At 38.0% G+C, this 25,100-nt stretch overlaps 1 protein-coding gene across 9 annotated transcripts in view; it reads left to right on the top strand.

Annotated features, from left to right (window-relative positions):
* DMXL2 (Dmx like 2) overlaps window positions 1-25,100 on the top strand; it is a gene marked incomplete at both ends in the record, with an annotated part of 175,883 nt that overhangs the window by 120,545 nt on the left and 30,238 nt on the right. For all 9 annotated transcript variants that reach the window (XM_079701342.1, XM_079701341.1, XM_079701337.1 and 6 more), the window contains 3 exons: window positions 5,076-5,173; window positions 5,614-5,779; window positions 7,112-7,376. In XM_079701342.1, the coding sequence (XP_079557468.1) occupies window positions 5,076-5,173; window positions 5,614-5,779; window positions 7,112-7,376 (529 nt within the window). The remainder of the gene's footprint in view (window positions 1-5,075; window positions 5,174-5,613; window positions 5,780-7,111; window positions 7,377-25,100) is intronic.

Here is a 25,100-nt window from a genome sequence, read left to right as displayed (position 1 = left end):
GATATTATCTTCCAGAAAACCTGTGGTGAGGGATTAGTATGTACATCTTGAGATCTTGAGAACTTCTTAAATAAAAATTTTTGGACCTTTAAAACTAAAACTTGACCTTTATAAAATGTCCAAGCAGTATATCAATTGTCTTTTGCCATATATACTAAATATATAATATTTATGGAACAGATATTTTCTATCAGTTGGGGTGCATCCTAGTTTAAGAAAATACAAACTGTATGTCAGTTACGTACATTACATAGAAAAAAAGGTTCTATTTATTCATTCATTCATTCATTTATTTATTTATGCATGCTGCACTGCATGGCTTGCGGGATCATAGTTCCCCCACCAGGATGGAACCCGCACCCCCTGCAGTGGAAGCACAGAAACGTGGAGTCTTAACCTCTGGACCGCCAGAGAAGTCCCAAATCATTCTTTTTATATAAAAGATTCTCTGCATGGCTAGGTTAATAAATACCAAACTTCCTATGCACTTTTAAAATACCATTCAAAAAATTTTGATTTGTGTGCACTTGAAGAACATATCTATGGCAGCAAATGACACATACTATAAATTTCTTTTTTAACTTATTTAATTAATTTTGTTTTTGCCACGTTGGGTCTTTGTTGCTGTGTGTGGGCTTTCTCCAGCTGCGGCATGCAAGGGCTACTCTTTGTTGCGGTGCGCGGGCTTCTCACTGCAGCGCTTCTCTTGTTGCAGAGCATGGGCTCTAGGCGCTAGGGCTTCAGTAGTTGTGGCAAGTGGGCTCAGTAGTTGTGGCGCATGGGCTTAGTTGCTCTGCGGCATGTGGGATTTTCCTGGACAAGGGATTGAACCTGTGTCCCCTGCATTGGCAGGCGGATTCTTAACCACTGCGCCAACAGGGAAGTCCCCTCATGCTATAAATTTTAAAATGGGTTTTTGGAATCCGTTTTCTAGTAGAAAAAAAAATTGTTAAAAAGTTTTTAGTAGAAGCTGAAAATTCTTTCAGTGTTACAGAAACTAACTGTTATTGAGCACCTTTTGTGTACCAGGTTTGGTTCTAGTTGCTTTTCATAAATTATTTCATATAATCTTCTCGTCAGCTGCATGTTACCATCTTGATTTTCCACCTGATAGAACTAAGACTCAGAGAGGTTGGGTAACCAGCCCAAACTCCCATCATGTAAAAGTGTTAGATTTAGTCTGTGCCCTTCCTACTCTGTCGTGATTAGGAGAGTGGGATTGTCATCGTTTTGTTTACTTTTAGGAGTCCATTGAAATTCTCAGAAGTACAATTAATGATACTACATTTGTGGAGTATGAATTCATTTCTCCCAAGAGGAATTTATTCCTCTACAGTAGTATCTAAATTTTAGTGTTTGAAGAATCACCTGGCAAACTTGTTTGAAACACACATCCCTCACTTCCACTCTCAGAAGTTTTCATTTAGGAGGTTGGAGGTGGTAGGGCTGTGGCATCTTCATCTGAATTAGCATCCTGTGATTCTGGTGTTCATGGTCCTCACATCACAGTTTGAAATGTAAGTGTAAAAGTGTCATTTTCCTGCTACATGTAAGGCTGCCAATAATATATAAGTATTTCTCTTCTCAAAATAGGCAGATGTAAGAAGGAATTTGTTCTCATACCAACCAAGAGATGTAGTTTCTGATGTACAGGGAAATTAATTGTTATAGCATATAAATTACACAATATCTACATTAATTTTTTTTTTTTGGCCACGCCACACGGCTTGTGGGATCTTAAGTTAGTTTCCCAGACCAGGGATTGAACCTTTGCCCTCGGCAGTGAAAGCACCGAGTCCTAACCACTGGACCACCAGGAAGTCCCCGTTAAATTTTTTTCATATCCCAAAGCAATGGAAAAAGAGGAGGACATATTTTATCTGAAATGTTCAGATGTTGCCTACAAAGTCTCTTCAGTTTCTTGTCATCAGTGTGTTGTGTCATTATAATTGAGTATTTCTGATATATACATATGATTTATTTCCACAAGTAATTTATCTCTTAAAATTAAATCAAAAGGATATGTAAAAATTTCCCCTTGAAATATATGTTATATTGGGTTGGCCAAAAGGTTCATTCGTTTTTTTTCTGTAGGATGGCTCTAGTAGTACTTAGTTGTCCTCAACTTCATTTGAAACAAATTTTTAGATTGTATTGTGACAGCTGTCGTATCAGCACGGATTTTAAAAAACGCTTATCAAAGTTGGTGAATTTTTGTGTAGCCATTTTAATATTGAAGATGGAAGGAAAAAAGCAACACTTTCGGCATATTATGCTTTATTATTTCAAGAAAGGTAAAAACACAACTGAAACGCAAAAGAAGATTTGTGCAGTGTATGGAGAAGGCTCTGTGACTGATCAAACATGTCAAAAGTGGTTTGCGAAGTTTTGTGCTGGAGATTTCTCGAGAAGTTGGATGATGCTCCACAGTCGGGTAGACCAGTTGAAGTTGATAGAGATCAAATCGAGACATTAACTGAAAACAGTCAACGTTATACCACGCGGGAGATAGCCGGCATACTCAAAATGTCCAAATCAAGCGTTGAAAATCATTTGCACCAGCTTGGTTATGTTAATCGCTTTGATGTTTGGGTTCCATGTAAGTTAAGCGAAAAAAAACCTTCCTGACCGTATTTCCTCATGCGATTCTCTACTGAAAGGTACCAAAAACGTTCCATTTCTAAAACAAATTGTGATGGGTAATGAAAAATGGGTACTGTACAATAATGTGGAATGGAAGAGATCATGGGGCAAGCGAAATGAACCACCACCAACCACACCAAAGGCCGGTCTTGATCCAAGGAAGGTGATGTTATGTATATGGTGGGATTGGAAGGGAGTCCTCTATGATGAGCTTCTTCCGGAAAACCAAACGATTAATCCCAACAAGTACTGCTCCCAGTTAGACCAACTGAAAGCCGCACTTGACAAAAAGCATCCGGAATTAATCAACAGAAAACACATAATCTTCCATCAGGATAACGTAAGACCACATGTTTCTTTGATGACCAGGCAAAAACTGTTACAGCTTGGCTGGGAAATTCTGATTCATCTGCTGTATTCTTCAGACATTGCACCTTCAGATTTCCATGTATTTTGGTCTTTACAAAGTTCTCTTAATGGAAAAAATTTCCATTCCCTGGAAGACTGTAAAAGGCACCTGGAACAGTTCTTTGCTCAAAAAGATAAAAAGTTTTGGGAAGATGGAATTATGAAGTTGCTTGAAAACTGGCAGGAGGTAGTGGAACAAAACGGTGAATACATTGTTCAATAAAGTTCTTGGTGAAAATGAAAAATGTATATTTTATTTTTACTTAAAAACCAAAGGAAATTTTTGGCCAGTCCAAAAACTCATTAGCTGAAGATGAATAAAAATTCTTGTAAGAATTATTAAACATTGAAGTACTAAGTTAAATGATTGAAGGCAGAGAAAATACTGAAAAAGGGGAAGAGGAATAAAAGCATTTTTGTGATGTGATTTTAGGTGTCTTTCCCCCTCTTTACCATGCTTTGGTAGCTTCCTGCTCTACCATCAGTCAGTGTTCATTAATAAAACATCCATTGTTTTTTATCGTTATGCCTCTCCACTTAGTTATTTGCAGAGGTTATATCAGTATCTTTGAGAAATATGTGGTCTGTATGGTACTGTATTCAAAACTGTATGATTATGTACAACAGTGTTACTGGCTTAATAATTTTTAAACTTACATTGAGTTGATTGGTTCTTTATAAATTCAGCAACTTTGGTCATATGGCTCAAAGGAGGTTATCAGTTATGGTACAAGGGGAATTATGTATTCATTAAGGCTTTTTCTCATGGAATTTCTAAGAACTAAAATTTGAAAGCCCTTCAAAATAATGGAGCTTCAACCACCTGTATTTTAATTACATGCCAGAAAGAATGTGTCAGTCCTTCAGAACTGTCAGAATTTAATTGAAAAATACTGGAGGGCTTCCCTGGTGGCGCAGTGGTTGAGAATCTGCCTGCCAATTCAGGGGACACGGGTTCGAGCCCTGGTCTGGGAAGATATCCCACGTGCCACGGAACAACTAGGCCTGTGAGCCACAACTACTGAGCCTGTGCATCTGGAGCCTATGCCCCGCAATAAGAGAGGCCATGACAGTGAAAGGCTCGTGCACCACGATGAAGAGCAGCCCCCGCTTGCCACAACTAGAGAAAGCCCTCGCACAGAAACAAAGACCCAACACAGCCAAAAATAAATAAATAAAAAATTAAAAAATACTGGAAAATTTTGTTTAAAGAAGAAAACGAAAACATTTATTTTTGTCTGTATTTTAAAAAATGTGTGTGTATGCATGTGCATGAGTATAACTGATATTTATTTACAGTTGTCTGTATCAATATTAGTTGAGAGAGCTTTAAATTGTGAAATCACATATACGTACCATAGAAGTCAGCATTTTAACTTTTACAAAACATTAAGAAATTTAATATGTCTGATTTTGAAGAAAAGGTCTCACTGGGAATTCCCTGGCGGTCCATGGTTAGGACTCTGTGCTTCCACTGCTGGGGGCCCGGGTTCGATCCCTGGTTGGGGAACTAACTTCCTGCAAGCTGTGCAGCACGACCAGAAAAAAAAAAAAAAAAAAAAAAGAAAAGGTCTCACCTATCAAATATTCTGCATTCTTTATTGTTTCCTATGTTAGACAGTTTTATTACTACCTGGGTTCTAATCCCTTTTACACCCCTTACTTACTGTGTGACCTTAGGCAATTCACTTAACCTCTTTGTGTCTCAGTCGCCTCATGTGTAAAATGGGGATAATAATAGTACCTCTTGGATCATGGTGATTCAGTAAGATAAGTGAAAGGTGTCTAGTACATGGTAAGTAGTCAGTAAATACTAGTTGCTGTTATTAGTTTTATTGTAATTACTGGTATACAAAGGGTTATTTCTAGGAGCACGTATTATAAGCTACTGGCAATTGTGGAATAGAGTCAGCTCTTCCCATCTGCATAGTTTCTGTCAGCCATGGAAGTAGTAGGGAAGCATTAATTGTTGTAATTTGTTTATCAACTAGTTAATTCAGTATAACTTTTTATTGACTGTTTAGGTTGCCAAAGCGTCTTTTCAAAGGAACAATGATGCCTTGGATGCTGCATTATTCTACCTTTCAATGAAGAAGAAAGCAGTAGTGTGGGGTCTGTTTAGGTAAATTTCCTCAACACTTAATATGGTTTAATGGAATGAAGATTGTGCTGTGACTTAGAAACATAATGCTTTTGAAAGTACGTAGATAAATCAGTTTCCTTTTTTGTGCCTTGATTCCTTTATCTGCAAAACAAATAGGCAGAATATCATTTGAACTTAAACTAAAGAGTGGGATATTGTTAAAAATAAGTTGATAAAAGCACTTTGGAAAGTAAAGAGTGCACTTGCTTCCTATTCATGTATACATAAGGTATTTTGAGTTTTCTCCTTATTAGAAGAAATGAAGAGAAGCTTAATAACAAATACCTACCACTAAAGTTGTTATTGTTCTTCTTTTAGATGGATGTTTGAGGTTTTCATTTTCTATTTTTATATATTCTGCAAAGGAGTAAAACTTTTAAATTTGGTTTAACCACTGATGTTTGTGCTCTGGTTCCCAGGTCACAGCATGATGAAAAAATGACAACATTTTTCAGCCACAACTTTAATGAAGATAGATGGCGTAAAGCCGCTTTGAAAAACGCTTTCTCTTTACTTGGAAAACAACGCTTTGAACAATCTGCTGCTTTTTTCTTGTTAGCTGGTTCATTGAAAGATGCCATTGAGGTATAACTAAGAAAACATGCTATGAAATACCTGTAAGAGCTTGAAAACCTGGGAAGATCATGGAGGAGACTGTAATGTTTGGTCATATGTTTGTAAGGATAGAGGGTAGAGAATAACTACAGAGATTACTAACTTAAATAGTAGCACAATGATAATGGAATTATAAATAAATACATGTAGAAACATAAGTGAAAAATTTTATATAGAGAATATTGCATTTCAAGATAAGTATATGTATTTCAATTATAAGTGTATGGAAAAAATGGTTTATGAATATCTTTTTCCTGACCATCTTGTGATTCTGAACTATTTAAGTATGTATAGGTCACAATCTCCTTACTTCGTGTAGACAGGCAGATATTTTAAGTTCTTTTTCTTCTAAATGAAATTCATAGATAAGGAACTGAGATTGCAATTTATACTGTTTTGAAATGTAGTCTTAGATATTGGAAGGTGAATGGGAAGGGGTAAAACTTCGCATTTTTTGATACACAATCTTGGTAGCTGATTAAGAGAGTAATTACAAATATTTCTGTTGTTTATGAGATATTCCTTTTAGGATACCTAATTATAATGAACAATCCAAACAGGTGAAGGAAAAACATAATTGGAAATAATACATCATAGAAAAAATAGGAAATATCCAACGAAGTGAAAGTACTTTATGTTTAGAATTAGTCATATTTTCAGAATTATCTCAGATATATGATTTTTTAAAGTAACAAATATTTATAATTTTGAAATGGGAAGTTTAGCCTAGAAGATACTCAGGCAAAGAAGAGAAATGTTGATTGAGTGAGAGATGCTCGTATTGCCTGAATGACCTCAGATTCTCAGATGAGTAGCTACTTTAGAATATAAACTCAGAGAGAGTAAGAATAGAGTATGTGGCTTTATTTCTTAAGTTATTTGCTATGTAAGTAGAAGATTCTTTTAAAATAGTAATAATTATGTTTATATGGAAATATATTTGGAAATTAAGAGGAACTGATGTATATAAATTCAGATGTCATAAGTGGTATTTAATTTAAAGATGAATGTTATTTGAATTGATCTAAGTCTGAGATGGTGTTGATATACTTCGTTTTACGCAATTTTTATAAATGATCTTTCTAGGCTGGAAGCTACTAAGTTCTAGTTTCTTAATCTTCCTGCTATTCCTTAATCTCCTTTCAAGCAGGTATTTAACTACCCTTCACTGTCTCAACCTCTGGACCTCTTCCCTCCACTGTGAGAACATAAATAGTGGATAATTTCAGGATATCAGTTGGATATTTCATATCTCTAAATAATTATCATTAAATAAGTATTTCTTAATATTTAAATTTATAGGTATGTCTTGAAAAAATGGAAGATATCCAGCTAGCCATGGTAATTGCCCGTTTATATGAATCTGATTTTGAGACTTCATCCACTTATCTATCCATCCTAAATCAGAAGATTTTGGGCTGCCAAAAGGATGCCTCAGGATTCGATTGCAAAAGATTACATCCTGATCCTTTCTTACGTAGTCTTGCGTACTGGGTAATGAAAGATTATGCCCGAGCCTTGGACACGTTATTGGAACAAACACCAAAGGAGGATGATGAACATCAAGGTAGAACATTTTGTGGATTTCTCTTTTTCTTTTTTAAAAGAAGACAGTTTCTGAACTGATGTTCACTTAGATAATACACACACACACACACCCCACACACAACCAATCATTACCAGATTTACTTTTCAACTTTGAGAAATTAGTATCAAAATTTCTTGTGCAGCTAAAGGTTTAGTCACTATCTGTAATTGAATCTAGCATTTTGTTATCATAATTTGAGTAGTGAAAGAAGACTTCACACACATTTTTACTCTCATAGCTATATATCAAGGCATATAAGATTACCATACTATTCTAATTTCATATATATTAGACTGAAGCATACAGAATGTTTCCACATTACACAGCTCTTTCTATGTATCACAATAGCTGGTTTTCTAAAACAGTGTAAATTTTGGCTGTTACACATATTGGTTTAGTGTATGGGCCTACAAAAACTTTATTCTTGTGTGGCAAGCTTTCTTTCCTCTTAGTTATCCCAAATAATTTAGATTTTTAAAAGCATTTGGAAGGTATCTAGCAGCATTGTTTGCAATAATTTAAAAAATGGAACATTTTAAGTATTCATCAATACAATAGTTACATAAATTATAATATATCCATACTATAGAAATGATGTGCTATTAAAAATGGGGTAGAGTGATGTGTTAATGTATGTTGTATTATTAAGTGAAAAAGTAAGATATAGAACAATATGGTTCTTGTTGCACTTTATGTATATATGTCATACATATACACATGTGTGTGCACACACATACTGTGTCTGGTTCCCACTCCCTCTCCATTTTTTGTTTTTGGGAACAAATCACAAGAAACTACCGGCACTGGTTATCGTTTGGGAATAGGAATGGGGAGATACAAGCTTTTACTTTTCATTTTGTACTTTCCATAGTCATAATTTTCTAGCCTTTTATTTTTATTACATATTATTTTTAAACACTAAAAGAGCTTACATGAATAAAGAGATTCAGGCTCAATTTTTACTTTCTTCTTTACAAAAAAGAACTATAATATTTTAATACAGTAGTCCCCCCTTATCCACAGGGATTATGTTCCAAGACTCCCAGTAGATGACTGAAATTGTGGATAGTACCAAATCCTATATAAACTATGTTTTTTAAATATATATATATGATAAAGTTTAATTTATAAATTAGGCACAGTAAGGGATTAACAACGGTGACTAATAATAAAATAAAATAGAACAATTATAACAATATGCTGTAATGAAAGATGTGGTTTCTCTCACTCAGAATCTTATCATACAAATTTATTGCCTTTTCCATCTTAACTAAGCACTTACCATGCACTGTGCCCATAACTTTTGCAGTTTGAGGTTAAACAGAAAAACTAGCATGAATTTCTTTTTCCTGCTTCACAATTTCATGGACAGAAGATTCATTCTGACCATAGATCTTAGTACCCTCAGCTTACAAATTTTTTACTTTCCTTATTAAATAGAGAACTTTCAAATTTTCACTTAAAGGAAGCGCTTATGGCTTCTCTTTGGCATAGATGAATTGCCAGCATCACTACTCTTGCACGTGGGGCCGTTATTAAGTATTATAAAATGAGGGTGACTTGAACACAAGCACTGTGGTGCCGTGACAGTGTATCTGATAATCTAGGTGGCTACTAAATGACTAATGGGTGGAATACTCTGGACAGGATGGAGCGAGATTTTTGTCATGCTACTCAGAACCACTCGCAACTTAAAACTTATGAATTGTTTATTTCTAAAATTTTCCATTTAATATTTTTGGACCTCAGTTGACCTCAGGTAACTGAATCCAGGAAAGCAAAACTGCAGATAAGGAGGGACTACTGTAAATATATTTAAATTTATTTAAAGGAAAGGAAATAAAACCTTTAGAAGAAAAATAAATATCTGACCTACCCAGGTAATTTTAATGAAATGTACACATTTTTACAGAGGAAGATTCTGTTTATTTATTAATCTTTTCCAGGTTAACTTTTAAAAGGTTGTTATTGGGGAAATATTTATGTATACATAAAAGAGTGAATGATATAATGAAAGTCTGTGACTCTATCATCCAGTTTCAGTAGTTATCAAGTCATAACCAACCTCGTGTCATATATATATTCCCATCCTTTCCACACCCTCCCATTCTCAATACTGTATAGATTCATTTTGAAGCAAACCCAACAGATCATTTCATCTGTGAATATTGCAGCATGCATCTCTAAAAAATAAGGACTCTTTAAAAAACAATAACATGTCATTGTAATAACACGTAACAATTTTATTAGTAATTAAATACTCAGTGTTCAAATTTCCCTGATTCTCTCATAAATTCTTATACAGTTGATTAATTTGAAACAAGATCCAAATGATGCCTATATATTGTGATTGGCTGAGGTGCCTCTTAGGTCTGTTTTGATCCATATTTAGTTACCCCTCTCCCTCTCCCCCAGTTTATTTGTTAAAGAAGTTGGATTGTTTGTCCTGTAGTTTTTTTTTTTTAACATCTTTATTGGAGTATAATTGCTTTACAATGGTGCATTAATTTCTGCTTTATAACAAAGTGAATCAGTTATACATATACATATGTTCCCATATCTCTTCCATCTTGCGTCTCCCTCCCTCCCACCCTCCCTATCCCACACCTCTGGGTGGTCACAAGCACCGAGCTGATCTCCCTGTGCTATGTGGCTGCTTCCCACTAACTATATATTTTACGTTTGGTAGTGTATATATGTCCATGCCACTTTCTCACTTTGTCACAGCTTACCCTTCCCCCTCCCCATATCCTCAAGTCCATTCTCTAGTAGGTCTGTGCCTTTATTCCCGTCTTACCCCTAGGTTCTTCATAACATTTCTTTTTCTTAAGTTCCATATATATGTGTTGGCATATGGTATTGGTCTTTCTCTTTCTGACTTACTTCACTCTGTATGACAGACTCTAGGTCCATCCACCTCACTACAAATAACTCAATTTCGTTTCTGTTTACGGCTGAGTAATATTCCATTGTATATATGAGCCACATCTTCATTATCCATTCATCCGATGATGCACACTTAGGTTGCTTCCGTCTCCTGGCTATTGTAAATAGAGCTGCAGTGAACATTTTTGTACATGACTCTTTTTGAATTATGGTTTTCTCAGGGTATATGCCCAGTAGTGGGATTGCTGGGTCATATGGTAGGTCTATTTGTACTTTTTTAAGGAACCTCCATACTGTTCCCCATAGTGGCTGTACCAATTCACATTCCCACCAGAAGTGCAAGAGTGTTCCCTTTTCTCCACACCCTCTCCAGCATTCATTGTTTCTAGATTTTTTTTTTTTTTTTTTTTTTGCGTTACGCGGGCCTCTCACTGTCGTGGCCTCTCCCGTTGCGGAGCACGAGCTCCGGACGCGCAGGCTCAGCGGCCATGGCTCACGGGCCCAGCCACTCCGCGGCACACGGGATCCTCCCAGACCGGGTCACGAACCCATGTCCCCTGCATCGGCAGGCGGACTCTCAACCACTGCGCCACCAGGGAGGCCCTGCTTCTAGATTTTTTGACGCTGGCCATTCTGACCGGTGTGAGATGATATCTCATTGTAGTTTTGATTTGCATTTCTCTAATGATGTTGAGCATTCTTTCATATGTTTGTTGGCAATCTGTATATCTTCTTTGGAGAAATGTCTATTTAGGTCTCCTGCCCATTTTTGGATTGGGTTGTTTGTTTTTTTGTTATTGAGCTGCATGAACTGCTTGTAAATTTTGGAAATTATTTCCTTTGTCAGTTGCTTCATTTGCAAATATTTTCTCCCATTCTGAGGGTTGTCTTTTGGTCTTGTTTATGGTTTCCTTTGCTGTGCAAAAGCTTTGCAGTTTTATTAGGTCCCATTTGTTTGTTTTTATTTCCATTTCTCTAGGAGGTGGGTCAAAAGGATCTTGCTGTGATTGATGTCATAGAGTGTTCTGCCTATGTTTTCCTCTAAGAGTTTGATAGTTTCTGGCCTTACATGTAGGTCTTTAATCCATTTTGAGCTTATTTTTGTGTATGGTGTTAGGGAGTGTTCTAATCTCATACCTTTACATGTACCTGTCCAGTTTTCCCAGCACCACTTATTGAAGAGGCTGTCCTTTCTCCACTGTACATTCCTGCCTCCTTTATCAAAGATAAGGTGACCATATGTGCGTGGGTTTATCTCTGGGCTTTCTACCCTGTTCCATTGATCTATATTTCTGTTTTTGTGCCAGTACCATACTGTCTTGATTACTGTAGCTTTGTAGTATAGTCTGAAGTCAGGGAGACTGATTCCTCCAGCTCTGTTTTTCATTCTCAAGATTGCTTTGGCTATTCGGTGTCTTTTGTGTTTCCATACAAATTGTGAAATTTTTTTGTTCTAGTTCTGTGAAAAATGCCAGTGGTAGTTTGATAGGGATTGCATTGAATCTGTAGATTGCTTTGGGTAGTAGAGTCATTTTCACAATGTTGATTCTTCCAATCCAAGAACGTGGTATATCTCTCCATCTACTTGTATCATCTTTAATTTCTTTCATCAGTGTCTTATAATTTTCTGCATACAGGTCTTTTGTCTCCTTAGGTAGGTTTATTCCTAGATATTTTATTCTTTTTGTTGCAATGGTAAATGGGAGTGTTTTCTTAATTTCACCTTCAGATTCTGCATCATTACTGTATAGGAATGCCAGAGATTTCTGTGCATTAATTTTGTATCCTGCTACTTTACCAAATTCATTGATTAGCTCTAGTAGTTTTCTGGTAGCATCTTTAGGATTCTCTATGTATAGTATCATGTCATCTACAAACAGTGACAGCTTTACTTCTTCTTTTCCGATTTGGATTCCTTTTATTTCCTTTTCTTCTCTGATTGCTGTGGCTAAAACTTCCAAAACTACGTTGAATAAGAGTGGTGAGAGTGGGCAACCTTGTCTTGTTCCTGATCTTAGTGGAAATGGTTTCAGTTTTTCACCATTGAGGACAATGTTGGCTGTGGGTTTGTCATATATGGCCTTTATTATGTTGAGGAAAGTTCCCTCTATGCCTACTTTCTGCAGGGTTTTTATCATCAATGGGTGTTGAATTTTGTCAAAGGCTTTCTCTGCATCTATTGAGATGATCATATGGTTTTTCTCCTTCAGTGTGTTAATATGGTGTATCATGTTGATTGATTTGTGTATATTGAAGAATCCTTGCATTCCTGGAATAAACCCCACTTGATCATGGTGTATGATCCTTTTAGTGTGCTGTTGGATTCTGTTTGCTAGTATTTTGTTGAGGATTTTTGCATCTACGTTCATCAGTGATATTGGCCTGTAGTTTTCTTTCTTTGTGACATCTTTGTCGGGTTTAGTATCAGGGTGATAGTAGCCTCGTAGAATGAGTTTGGGAGTGTTCCTCCCTCTGCTATATTGTGGAAGAGTTTGAGAAGGATAGGTGTTAGCTGTTCTCTAAATGTTTGATAGAATTCGCCTGTGAAGCCATCTGGTCCCGGGCTTTTGTTTGTTGGAAGAGTTTTAATCACAGTTTCAATTTCAGTGCTTGTGATTGGTCTGTTCATATTTTCTATTTCTTCCTGATTCAGTCTTGGCAGGTTGTGCATTTCTAAGAATTTGTCCATCTCTTCCAGGTTGTCCATTTTATTAGCATAGAGTTGCTTGTAGTAATCTCTCATGTTCCTTTGTATTTCTGCAGTGTCACTTGTTACTTGTCCTTTTTCATTTCTAATTCTGTTGATTTGGGTCTTCTCCCTTTTTTTCTTGATGAGTCTGGCTAATGGTTTATCAATTTTGTTTATCTTTTCTGAGAACCAGCTTGTAGTTTTATTGATCTTTGCTATCCTTTCCTTCATTTCTTTTTCATTTATTTCTGATTTGATCATTATGATTTCTTTCCTTCTGCTAAATCTGGGGGTTTTTTGTTCTTCTTTCTCTAATTGCTTTAGCTGCAAGGTTAGGTTGTTTATTTGAGATGTTTCCTGTTTCTTAAGGTAGGATTGTATTGCTATAAACTTCCCTCTTAGAAATGCTTTTCCTGCATCCCATAGATTTTGGGTCATCCTGTCTCTGTTGTCATTTGTTTCTTGGTGTTTTTTGATTTCCTCTTTGATTTCCTCAGTGATCACTTCGTTATTAAGTAGTGTATTGTTTAGCCTCCATGTGTTTGTCTTTTTTACAGATCTTTTCCTGTAATTGATATCTAGTCTCATAGCGTTTTTGTCAGAAAAGATACTTGATGCAATTTCAATTTTCTTAAATTTACCAAGGCTTGATTTGTGACCCAAGATATGATCTATCCTGGAGAATGTTCCATGAGCACTTGAGAAAAATGTGTATTCTGTTGTTTTTGGATGGAATGTCCTATAAATATCAACTAAGTCCATCTTGTTTAATGTATCATTTAAAGCTTGTGTTTCCTTATTTATTTTCATTTTGGATGATCTGTCCATTGGTGAAAGTGGGGTGTTAAAGTCCCCTACTATGATTGTGTTACTGTCGATTTCCCCTTTTATGGCTGTTAGTATTTGCCTTATGTATTGAGGTGCTCCTATGTTGGGTGCATAAATATTTACAATTGTTATATCTTCTTCTTGCATTGATCCCTTGATCATTATGTAATGTCCTTTTTTGTCTCTTGTTATAGTCTTTATTTTAAAGTCTGTTTTGATATGAGAATTGGTACTCCAGCTTTCTTTTGATTTCCATTTGCATGGAATATCTTTTTCCATCCCCTCACTTTCAGTCTGTATGTGTCCCTAAGTTTGAAGTGGGTCTCTTGTAGACAGCATATATATGGGTCTTCTTTTTGTATCCATTCAGCCACTCTGTGTCTTTTGGTGGGAGCATTTAATCCATTTGCATTTAAGGTAATTATCGATATGTATGTTCCTATTCCCATTTTCTTAATTGTTTTGGGTTTGTTATTGTAGGTCTTTTCCTTCTCTTGTGTTTCTTGCCTAGAGAAGTTCCTTTAGCATTTGTTGTAAAGCTGGTTTGGTGGTGCTGAACTCTCTCAGCTTTTGCTTGTCTGTAAAGGTTTTAATTTCTCCATGAAATCTGAATGAGATCCTTGCTGGGTAGAGTAATCTTGGTTGTAGGTTTTTCTCCTTCATCATTTTACATGTGTCCTGCCAGTCCCTTCTGGCTTGCAGAGTTTCTGCTGAAAGATCAGCGGTTAACCTTATGGGGATTCCCTTGTGTGTTATTTGTTGTTTTTCCCTTGCTGCTTTTAATATGTTTTCTTTGTATTTAATTTTTGACAGTTTGATTAATATGTGTCTTGGCGTATTTCTCCTTGGATTTATCCTGTATGGGACTCTCTGTGCTTCCTGGACTTGATTAACTATTTCCTTTCCCATATTAGGGAAGTTTTCAACTATAATCTCTTCAAATATTTTCTCAGTCCCTTTCTTTTTCTCTTCTTCTTCTGGGACCCCTATAATTCGAATGTTGGTGCATTTAGTGTTGTCTCAGAGGTCTCTGAGACTGTCCTCAGTTCTTTTCATTGTTTTTTCTTTATTCTGCTCTGCAGTAGTTATTTCCACTATTTTATCCTCCAGGTCACTTATCCGTTCTTCTGCCTCAGTTATTCTGCTATTGATCCCTTCTAGAGTATTTTTAATTTCATTTATTGTGTTGTTCATCATTGCTTGTTTCATCTGTAGTTCTTCTTGGTCCTTGTTAAATGTTTCTTGCATTTTCTCTATTTCCAAGATTTTGGATCATCTTTACTATCATTATTTTGAATTCTTTTTCAGGTAGACTGCCTATTTCCTCTTCATTTGTTAGGTCTGGTGGGGTTTTTTCTTGCCCCTTCATCTGCTATGTGTTTTTCTGTCTTCTCAATTTGTTTATCTTACTGTGTTTGGGGTCTCCTTTTTGCAGGCTGCAGGTTCGTAGTTCCTGTTGTTTTTGGTGTCTGTCCCCAGTGGGTAACGTTGGTTCAGTGGGTTGTGTAGGCTTCCTGGTGGAGGGGACTAGTGCCTGTGTTCTGGTGGGTGAGGCTGGATCTTGTCTTTCTGGTGGGCAGGTCCACGTCTGGTGGTTTGTTTTGGGGTGTCTGTTGCCTTATTATGATTTTAGGCAGCCTCTCTGCTAATGGTTGGGGTTGTGTTCCTGTCTTGCTAGTTGTTTGGCGTAGGGTGTCCAGCACTGTAGCTTGCTGGTTGTTGAGTGAAGCTGGGTGTTGGTGTTGAGATGGAGATCTCTGGGAGATTTTCGCTGTTTGATATTACACGGAGCTGGGAGGTCTTTTGTGGACCAGTGTCCTGAAGTTGGCTCTCCCACGTCAGAGGCACAGCAGTGACTCCTGGCTGCAGCACCAAGAGCCTTTCATCCACACGGCTCAGAATAAAAGGGAGAAGAAAGAAAGAAAGAGAGAGAGAGAGAGAGAGAGAGGGAGGGAGGAAGGAAGGAAGGAAGGAAAGAAAAAAGAACGAGAGAGGGAGAGAGGGAGGGAGGGAGGAAGAAAGGAAGGAAGAAAGGAACACGATAAAATAAAATAAAGTAAGATAAAATAAAGTTATTAAAATAAAACTAATTATTAAGAAAAAAGAAACTGACGGACAGAACCCTAGGACAAATGGTGAAAGCAAAGCTATATAGACAAAATCTCACACAGAAGCATACACATACACACTCAGAAAAATAGGAAAAGGGGAAAAAATAATATATTTTGCTCTCAAAGTCCACCTCCTCAATTTGGGATGATACGTTGTCTATTCAGGTATTCCACAGATGCAGCGTACATCAAGTTGATTGTGGAGATTTAATCCGCTGCTCCTGTGGCTGTTGGGAGAAATTAACCTTTCTCTTCTTTGTTCGCACAGCTCCTGGGATTCAGCTTTGGATTTGGCCCCGCCTCTGCGTGTAGGTCCCCGGAGGGCGTCTGTTCTTCGCTCAGACAGGACGGGGTTAAAGGAGCAGCTGATTCGGGGACTCTGGCTCACACAGGCCGGGGGAGGGAGGGACACGGAGTGCAGGGTGAGCCTTCGGCGGCAGAGGCCAGCGTGACGTTGCACCAGCCTGAGGCACGCAGCGTGTTCTCCCGGGGAAGTTGCCCCTGGATCACGGGACCCTGGCAGTGGCGAGCTGCACAGGCTCCGGGAGGGGAGGTGTGGATAGTGACCTGTGCTCGCACCAGGCTTCTTGATGTCGGCAGCAGCGGCCTTAGCATCTCATGCCCGGCTCTGGGGTCCGCGCTGATAGCCGCGGCTCGCACCCGTCTCTGTAGGTCCTTTAAGCAGCGCTCTTAATCCCCTCTCTTCATGCACCAGGGAACAAAGAGGAATGAAAAAGTCTCTTGCCTCTTCGGCAGGTCCAGACTTTTTCCTGGACTCCCTCCTCGCTAGCCATGGTGCACTAACCCCTTCAGGCTGTGTTCACGGCCCCAGTCCTCTCCCTGGGATCTGACCGAAGCCTGAGCCTCAGCTCCCAGCCCCGCCCGCCCCAGCGGCTGAGCAGACAAGCCTCTGCTGCTAGTGAGTACTGGTTGGCACTGATCCTCTGGGCGGGAATCTCTCCGCTTTGCCCTCTGCACCCCTGTGGCTGCGCTCACCTCCACGGCTCCAAAGCTTCCTCCCTCGGCCACCCGCAGTCTCCGCCGCGAAGGGTCTTCTAGTGTGTGGAAACCTTTCCTCCTTCACAGCTCCCTCCCAGAGGTGCAGGTCCCGTCCCTATTCTTTTGTCTCTGTTTATTCTTTTTTCTTTTGCCCTACCCAGGTACGTGGGGAGTTTCTTGCCTTTTGGGAGGTTTGAGGTCTTCTGCCAGCGTTCAGTGGGTGTTCTGCAGGAGCAGTTCCACGTGTAGATGTATTTCTGATGTATCTGTGAGGAGGAAGGTGATACCCGCGTCTTAGTCTTCCGCCATCTCCCCACTCTCCTGTCCTGTAGTTTCTTGAGTTTTGGATTTTGCTGGTTGTGTCCCTGATATTTCACTTAATGTTTTTCCCCCCGTGTTCTGTGTATTTCCTATAAATTGGTAATTAAGATTTTAGAGGCTTTTATCAGATTTTTTTGGCAGAAATATTTCATAGTTGGGTGGAGTACTTCCACCAGGGAACTCATAATACTAGCTTATTTTGCTTTTTGTGGAATTAACAGCTATCAATGACTGCTGTCCACATCCCTTATTTCATTAGTGTTTGTAAACTGATAATATTCTAAATACATCATTTTATTTTTCCTTCATGAGCTGGAATGCTTCTCTAGAGTACAATCTCCCTTGGCAATGGTTTGATTACTCTGAATTCCAGTAGTATGCATAGTAAAAGGAACATAAATGTTTGATTCTTCCTCTTTTTATTTACCGATTTTCAAAATAATAGCTTGGTTCTCTAGCATCCTATAAAGGTGACCAATTAGCTTTTAGTTTTAAAGGTTTTTTTTGGTTTTTTAACAAAATTAATTTATTTATTTTTAGCTGTGTTGCGTCTTCGTTGCTGCGTGCAGGCTTTCTCTAGTTGCGGCGAGCAGGGGCTACTCTTTAATTGCAGTGTGCAGGCTTCTCATTGCGGTGGCTTCTCTTGTGGAGCATGGGCTGTAGGCGCACGGGCTTCAGTAGTTGTGGCTCATGGGCTCTAGAGCCCAGGCCCAGTAGTTGTGGCACACGGGCTTAGTTGCTATGAGGCATGTGGGATCTTCCTAGACCAGGGCTCGAACCGTGTCCCCTGCATTGGCAGGCGGATTCTTAACCACTGTGCCACCAGGGAAGCCGTTTTAGTTTATTTTGAACTCATAAATTTAGATAGATTTGTGTTTTAATCCATTGCAGGTTATTAGTATGGATGCTCAGATTATCTTATCTTTAACCATTCGGAGCCTCTTTAAGTTTTTGAATGCTTTTGACATTATTCTTTGATAGTTTATGGCAAGATGTTTCAGACTTATCTTATGCGTCTCCTGCTCAAGACCTGGAAATGGCCATTCCTCCAAAGAATCCTGGTTCCTTTTAGTTGGGAGTAACATTTAGAGACCACAGCCTGGGCACAGGGATCCTCACTGCTAGTGGTTTGGTCATTGTTTCTAGGCTATTTCAGTGAATGAACCTAGGAAATTCCACCGCCCCCCGACCCCAGCACCCGAGATACATGTGTTCACATGTATCACATTTCTAATTCAGATATAGAGTATAGGGTTCTTTCTTCTGAGATTTCAAATTTGTGTCTTATAATGAAAAGCTTGGATTCTGATGACATTAACATAGTTACTTGCTGTTTTATATACATATAATAGTTTCAGAATAATGATGTAGATATTTTCATAACAACATGGTTACTGAGAAGAGTTTAAGCTTTTTTTTGCAGTTCTTTTTTTTTAACATCTTTACTGGAGTATAATTGCTTTACAATGGTGTGTTAGTTTCTGCTTTATAACAAAGTGAATCAGATATACATATACATATATCCCTATATCCCCTCCCTCTTGTGTCTCACTCCCACCCTCCCTATCCCACCCCTCTAGGTGGTCACAAAGCACTGAGCTGATCTTCCTAAGCTATGCAGCTGCTTCCCACTAGCTATCTATTTTACATTTGATAACATATATATAAGTCCATGCCACTCTCTCACTTCATCCCAGCTTCCCCGTCCCCCTCCCGTGTCCTCAAGTCCATCCTCTATGTCTACATCTTTATTCATGTCCTGCCCCTGGGTTCTTCATAACCATTTTTTTTAGATTCCATATATATGTGTTAGCATGCGGTATTTGTTTTTCTGTTTCTGACTTACTTCACTATGACAGACTCTAGGTCCATCCACCTCACTACAAATAACTCAATTTTGTTTCTTTTTATGGCTGAGTAATATTCCATTGTATATATGTGCCACATCTTCTTTATCCATTCATCTGTCGATGGACACTTAGGTTGCTTCCAAGTCCTGCCTATTGTAAATAGAGCTACAATGAACATTTTGGTATATGACTCTTTTTGAATTATGGTTTTCTCAGGGTATATGCCCAATAGTGGGATTGCTGGGTAATATGATAGTTCTATTTTTAGGTTTTTAAGGAACCCTCATACTGTTCTCCATAGCGGCTGTATCAATTTACAAGCCCACCAACAGGGCAAGAGGGTTCCCATTTCTCCACACCCTCTCCAGCATTTATTGTGTGTAGATTTTTTGATGATGGCCATCCTGACCGGTGTGAGGTGATATCTCACTGTAGTTTTGATTTGCATTTCTCTAATGATTAATGATGTTGAGCATTCTTTTATGTGTTTGTTGGCAATCTGTATATCTTCTTTGGAGAAATGTCTATTTAGGTCTTCTGCCCATTTTTGGATTGGGTTGTTTGTTTTTTTGATATTGAGCTGCATGAGCTGCCTGTAAACTTTGAAGATTAATCCTTTGTCTGTTGCTTCATTTGAAAATATTTTCTCCCCTTCTGAGGGTTGTCTTTTGGTCTTGTTTATGGTTTCCTTTGCTGTGCAAAAGCTTTTAAGTTTCATTAGGTCCCATGTGTTTATTTTTGTCTTTATTTCCATTTCTCTAGGACGTGGGTCAAAAAGGATCTTGCTGTGATTTATGTCATAGAGTGTTCTGCCTATGTTTTCCTCTAAGAGTTTTACAGTGTCTGGCCTTACATTTAGGTCTTTAATCCATTTTGAGTTTATTTTTGTGTATGGTGTTAGGGAGTGTCCTAATTTCATTTTTTTACATGTAGCTGTCCAGTTTTCCCAGCACCACTTATTGAAGAGGCTGTCTTTTCCCCGTTTTATATTCTTTCCTCCTTATCAAAGATAAGGTGACCATATGTGCGTGGGTTTATCTCTGGGCTTTCTATCCTGTTCCATTGATCTATATTTCTGTTTTTGTGCCAGTACCATACTGTCTTCATTACTGTAGCTTTGTAGTATTGTCTGAAGTCAGGGAGCCTGATTCCTCCAGCTCCGTTTTTCTTTCTCAAGATTACTTTGGCTATTCGGGATCTGTTGTGTTTCCATAAAAATTGTGAAATTTTTTGTTCTAGTTCTGTGAAAATTGCCAGTGGTAGTTTGATAGGTGTTGCATTGAATCTGTAGATTGCTTTGGGTAGTAGAATCATTTTCACAGTGTTGATTCTTCCAATCCAAGAATATGGTATATCTCTCCATCTACTTGTATCATCTTTAATTTCTTTCATCAGTGTCTTATAATTTTCTGCATACAGGTCTTTTGTCTCCTTAGGTAGGTTTATTCCTAGATATTTTATTCTTTTTGTTGCAATGGTAAATGGGAGTGTTTTCTTAATTTCACTTTCAGATTTTTCATCATTAGTGTATAGGAATGCTAGAGATTTCTGTGCATTAATTTTGTATCCTGCTACTTTACCAAATTCATTGATTAGCTCTAGTTGTTTTCTGGTAGCATCTTTAGGATTCTCTATGTATAGTATCATGTCATCAAACAGTGACAGCTTTACTTCTTCTTTTCCGATTTGGATTCCTTTTATTTCCTTTTCTTCTCTGATTGCTGTGGCTAAAACTTCCAAAACTATGTTGAATAAGAGTGGTGAGAGTGGGCAACCTTGTCTTGTTCCTGATCTTAGTGGAAATGGTTTCAGTTTTTCACCATTGAGGACAATGTTGGCTGTGGGTTTGTCATATATGGCCTTTATATGTTGAGGAAAGTTCCCTCTGTGACTACTTTCTGCAGGGTTTTTATCATCAATGGATGTTGAATTTTGTCGAAAGCTTTCTCTGCATCTATTGAGATGATGATATGGTTTTTCTCCTTCAGTTTGTTAATATGGTGTATCACATTGATTGATTTGCGAATATTGAAGAATCCTTGCATTCCTGGGATAAACCCCATTTGATCATGGTGTATGATCCTTTTATTGTGCTGTTGGATTCTGTTTGCTAGTATTTTGTTGAGGATTTTTGCATCTGTGTTCATCAGTAATATTGGTCTGTAGTTTTCTCTCTTTGTGACATCATTGTTTGTTTTGGAATCAGGGTGATGGTGGCCTTGTAGAGTGAGTTTGCGAGTGTTCCTCCCTCTGCTATAATTTGGAAGAGTTTGGGAAGGATAGGTGTTAGGTCTTCTCTAAATGTTTGATAGAATTCGCCTGTGAAGCCATCTGGTCCTGTGCTTTTGTTTGTTGGAAAATTTTTAATCACATTTTCAGTTTCAGTGCCTGTGATTGGTCTGTTCATATTTTCTATTTCTTCCTGGTTCAGTCTCAGAAGGTTGTGCATTTCTAAGAATTTGTCCATTTCTTCCAGGTTGTCCATTTTATTGGCATACATTTGCTTGTAGTAGTCTCTAATGATCCTTTGTATTTCTGCAGTGTCAGTTGTTACTTCTCCTTTTTCATTTCTAATTCTATTGATTTGAGTCTTCTCCCTTTTTTTCTTGATGAGTCTGGCTAATCGCTTATCAATTTTGTTTATCTTCTCAAAGAAAGAGCTTTTAGTTTTATTGATTTTGGCTGCCATTTCCTGCATTTCTTTTTCATTTATTTCTGATCTGATCTTTATGATGTCTTTCCTTCTGCTGACTTTGGGTATTTTTTGTTCTTCTTTCTCTGGTTTCTTTAGGTGTAAGTTTAGGTTGTTTATATTAGATGTTTCTTGTTCCTTAAGGCAGGATTGTATTGCTATAAACTTCCCTCTTAGAAATGCTTTTGCTGCATCCCATAGGTTTTAAGTCTTTGAGTTTTCATTGTCATTTGTTTCTAGGAATTTTTTGATTTCCTCAGTGATCTCTTGGTTGTTAAGTAGTGTATTGTTTAGCCTCCATGTGTTTGTATTTTTTACAGATTTTTTTCCTGTAATTGATATCTAGTCTCATAACGTTGTGGTCGGAAAAGATACTTGATATGATTTCAGTTTTCTTAAATTTACCAAGCCTTGATTTGTGACCCAGGATATGATCTGTCCTGGAGAATGTTCCATGAGCACTTGAGAAGAATGTGTATTCTCTTGTTTTTGGATGGAATGTCCTATAAATATCAATTAAGTCCATCTTGTTTAATGTATTGTTTAAAGCTTGTGTTTCCTTATTTATTTTCATTTTGGATTACCTGTCCATTGGTGAAAGTGGGGTGTTAAAGTCCCCTACTATGGTTGTGTTACTGTCAATTTCACCTTTTATGGCTGTTAGTATTTGCTTTATGTATTGAGGTGCTCCTATGTTGGGTGCATAAATATTTACAATTGCTATATCTTCTTCTTGGGTTGATCCGTTGATCATTATGTAGTGTCTTTCTCTGTCTCTTGTGATAGTCTTTGTTTTAAAGTATATTTTGTCTGATATGAGAATTGCTACTCCAGCTTTCTTTTGATTTCCATTTGCATGGAATATCTCTATTCTGTCCCCTCACTTTCAGTCTGTATGTGTCCCTAGGTGTGAAGTGGGTCTTTCTTTGACAGTGTGTATATGGGTCTTGTTTTTATATCCATTCAGCCAGTCTTTGTCTTTTGGTAGGAACATTTAATCCATTTACATGTAAGGTAATTATCAATATGTATGTTCCTATTACCATTTTCTTAATTGTTTTGGGTTTGTTATTGTAGGTCTTTTCCTTCTCTTGTGTTTCCTGCTTAGAGAAGTTCCTTTAGCATTTGTTGTAAAGCTGGTTTGGTGGTGCTGAATTCTCTTAGCTTTTGCTTGTCTGTAAAGGTTGTAATTTCTCCATTGAATCTGAATGAGATCCTTGCTAGGTAGAGTAATCTTGGTTGTAGATTTTTCCCTTTCAGCACTGTAAATATGTCCTGCCACTCCTTTCTGCCTTGCAGAGTTTTTGCTGAAAGATCAGCTTTTAAACTATGGGGTTTCCCTTGTATGTTATATGTTGTTTTTCCCTTGTTGCTTTTAATATTTTTTCTTTGTATTTAATTTTTGATAGTTTGATTAATATGTGTCTTGGCATGTTTCTCCTTGGATTTATCCTGTATGGAACTCTCTGTGCTTCCTGGACTTGATTGACTATTTCCTTTCCAGTATTAGGGAAGTTTTCGACTATAATCTCTTCAAATGTTTTCTCAGTCCCTTTCTTTTTCTCTTCTTCTTCTGGGACCCCTATAATTCGAATGTTGGTGCATTTAATATTGTCCCAGAGGTCTCTGAGACTGTCGTCAATTCTTTTCATTCGTTTTTCTTTATTCTGCTCTGCCGTAGTTATTTCCACTATTTTATCTTCCAGGTCACATATCCATTCTTCTGCCTCAGTTATTCTGCTATTGATTCCTTCTAGACAATTTTTTATTTCATTTATTGTGTTGTTCATCATTGTTTGTTTGCTCTTTAGTTCTTCTAGGTCCTTGTTAAACATTTCTTGTCTTTTCTCCATTCTATTTGCAAGATTTTGGATCATCTTTACTATCATTACTCTGAATTCTTTTCCAGGTAGACTGCCTATTTCTTCTTCATTTGTTTGGTCTGGTGGGTTTTTACCTTGTTCCTTTATCTGCTGTGTGTTTCTCTGTCTTCTCTTTTTTCTTAACTTACTGTGCTTGAGGTCTCCTTTTCCCAGGCTGCAGGTTCATACTTCCCGTTGTTTTTGCTGTCTGCCCCCAGTGGCTAAGGTTGGTTTCAGTGGGTTGTGTAGGCTTCTTGGTGGAGGGGACTTGTGCCTGTGTTTTGGTGGATGAGGCTGGATTTTGTCTTTCTGGTGGGCAGGACTGTTTTCCTTGCGTGTGTTTTGGTGTGTCTGTGACCTTACTATGATTTTAGGCAGCCTCTCTGCTAATGGGTGGGGTTGTGTTCCTGTCTTGCTAGTTGTTTGGCATAGGGTTTCAAGCACTGTAGCTTGCTGGTCATTGAGTAGAGCTGGGTCTTAGTGTTGAGATGGAGATCTCTGGAAGAGCTTTTGCATTTGATATTACGTGGAGCCAGGAGGTCTATGGTGGACCAGTGTCCTGAACTCAGCTCTCACACCTCAGAGGCATACGCGTGACACCTGGCCAGAGCACAAATACCCTGTCACCCACACGGCTCAGAAGAAAAGGGAGAAAAAAGGAAACAAAGAAGGAAAAATAAAATAAAGTTATTAAAATAAAAAATAATTATTAAAAAATTAAAAAGTAATAATAAAAGAAAGAACGAATAGAGCATGCAAACCAAAAAAACAAATCCACCAGTGACAGTAAGTGCTAAAAACTATGCTAAAAAAGCCCAAAAAACAAAAAATGGATAGACAGAACCCTAGGACAAATGGCAAAGCTATACAGACAAAATCATTCGAAAAAGGACACACATACACACTCACAAAAAGAGAAAAAGGAAAAATATATATATCTATATATATAAAAGAAAAAAAAGGAGGATGAAAGCAACCAAATCAATAAAGCTACTAATGATAATCAACCCTAAATACTAAACTAAGATAAACATAAAGCCAGGAACAAATTAGATGCAGAAAGCAAACCCCAAATCTACAGTTGCTCCCAATATCCACCACCTCAATTTTGGGATGATTCGTTGTCTGTTCAGGTATTCCACAGATGCAGGGTACATCGAGTTGACTGTGGAGATATAATCTGCTGCTCCTGAGGCTGCTGGGAGAAAGTTCCCTTTCTCTTCTTTGTTCGCACAGCTCCTGGGATTCAGCTTTGGATTTGGCCCCGCCTCTGCGTGGAGGTTGCCTGAGGGTGTCTGTTCTTTCCTCAGACAGGACGGAGTTAAAGTAGCAGCTGATTAGGGGGTACTGGCTCACTCAGGCCAGGGAGAGGGAGGGGTACGGATGTGGGGCGAGCCTGCGGCGGCAGAGGCCAGCATGACGTTGCACCAGCCTGAGAGGCTCGCCGTGTGTTCTCCCAGGGAAG

This window comes from Hyperoodon ampullatus, assembly GCF_949752795.1.
Source record: "Hyperoodon ampullatus genome assembly, chromosome: 3".
Lineage (NCBI taxonomy): Eukaryota > Metazoa > Chordata > Mammalia > Artiodactyla > Ziphiidae > Hyperoodon > Hyperoodon ampullatus.
The sequence above is the reverse complement of the archived record's forward strand: the minus strand, read 5'-3'. Positions and strand labels throughout refer to the sequence as shown.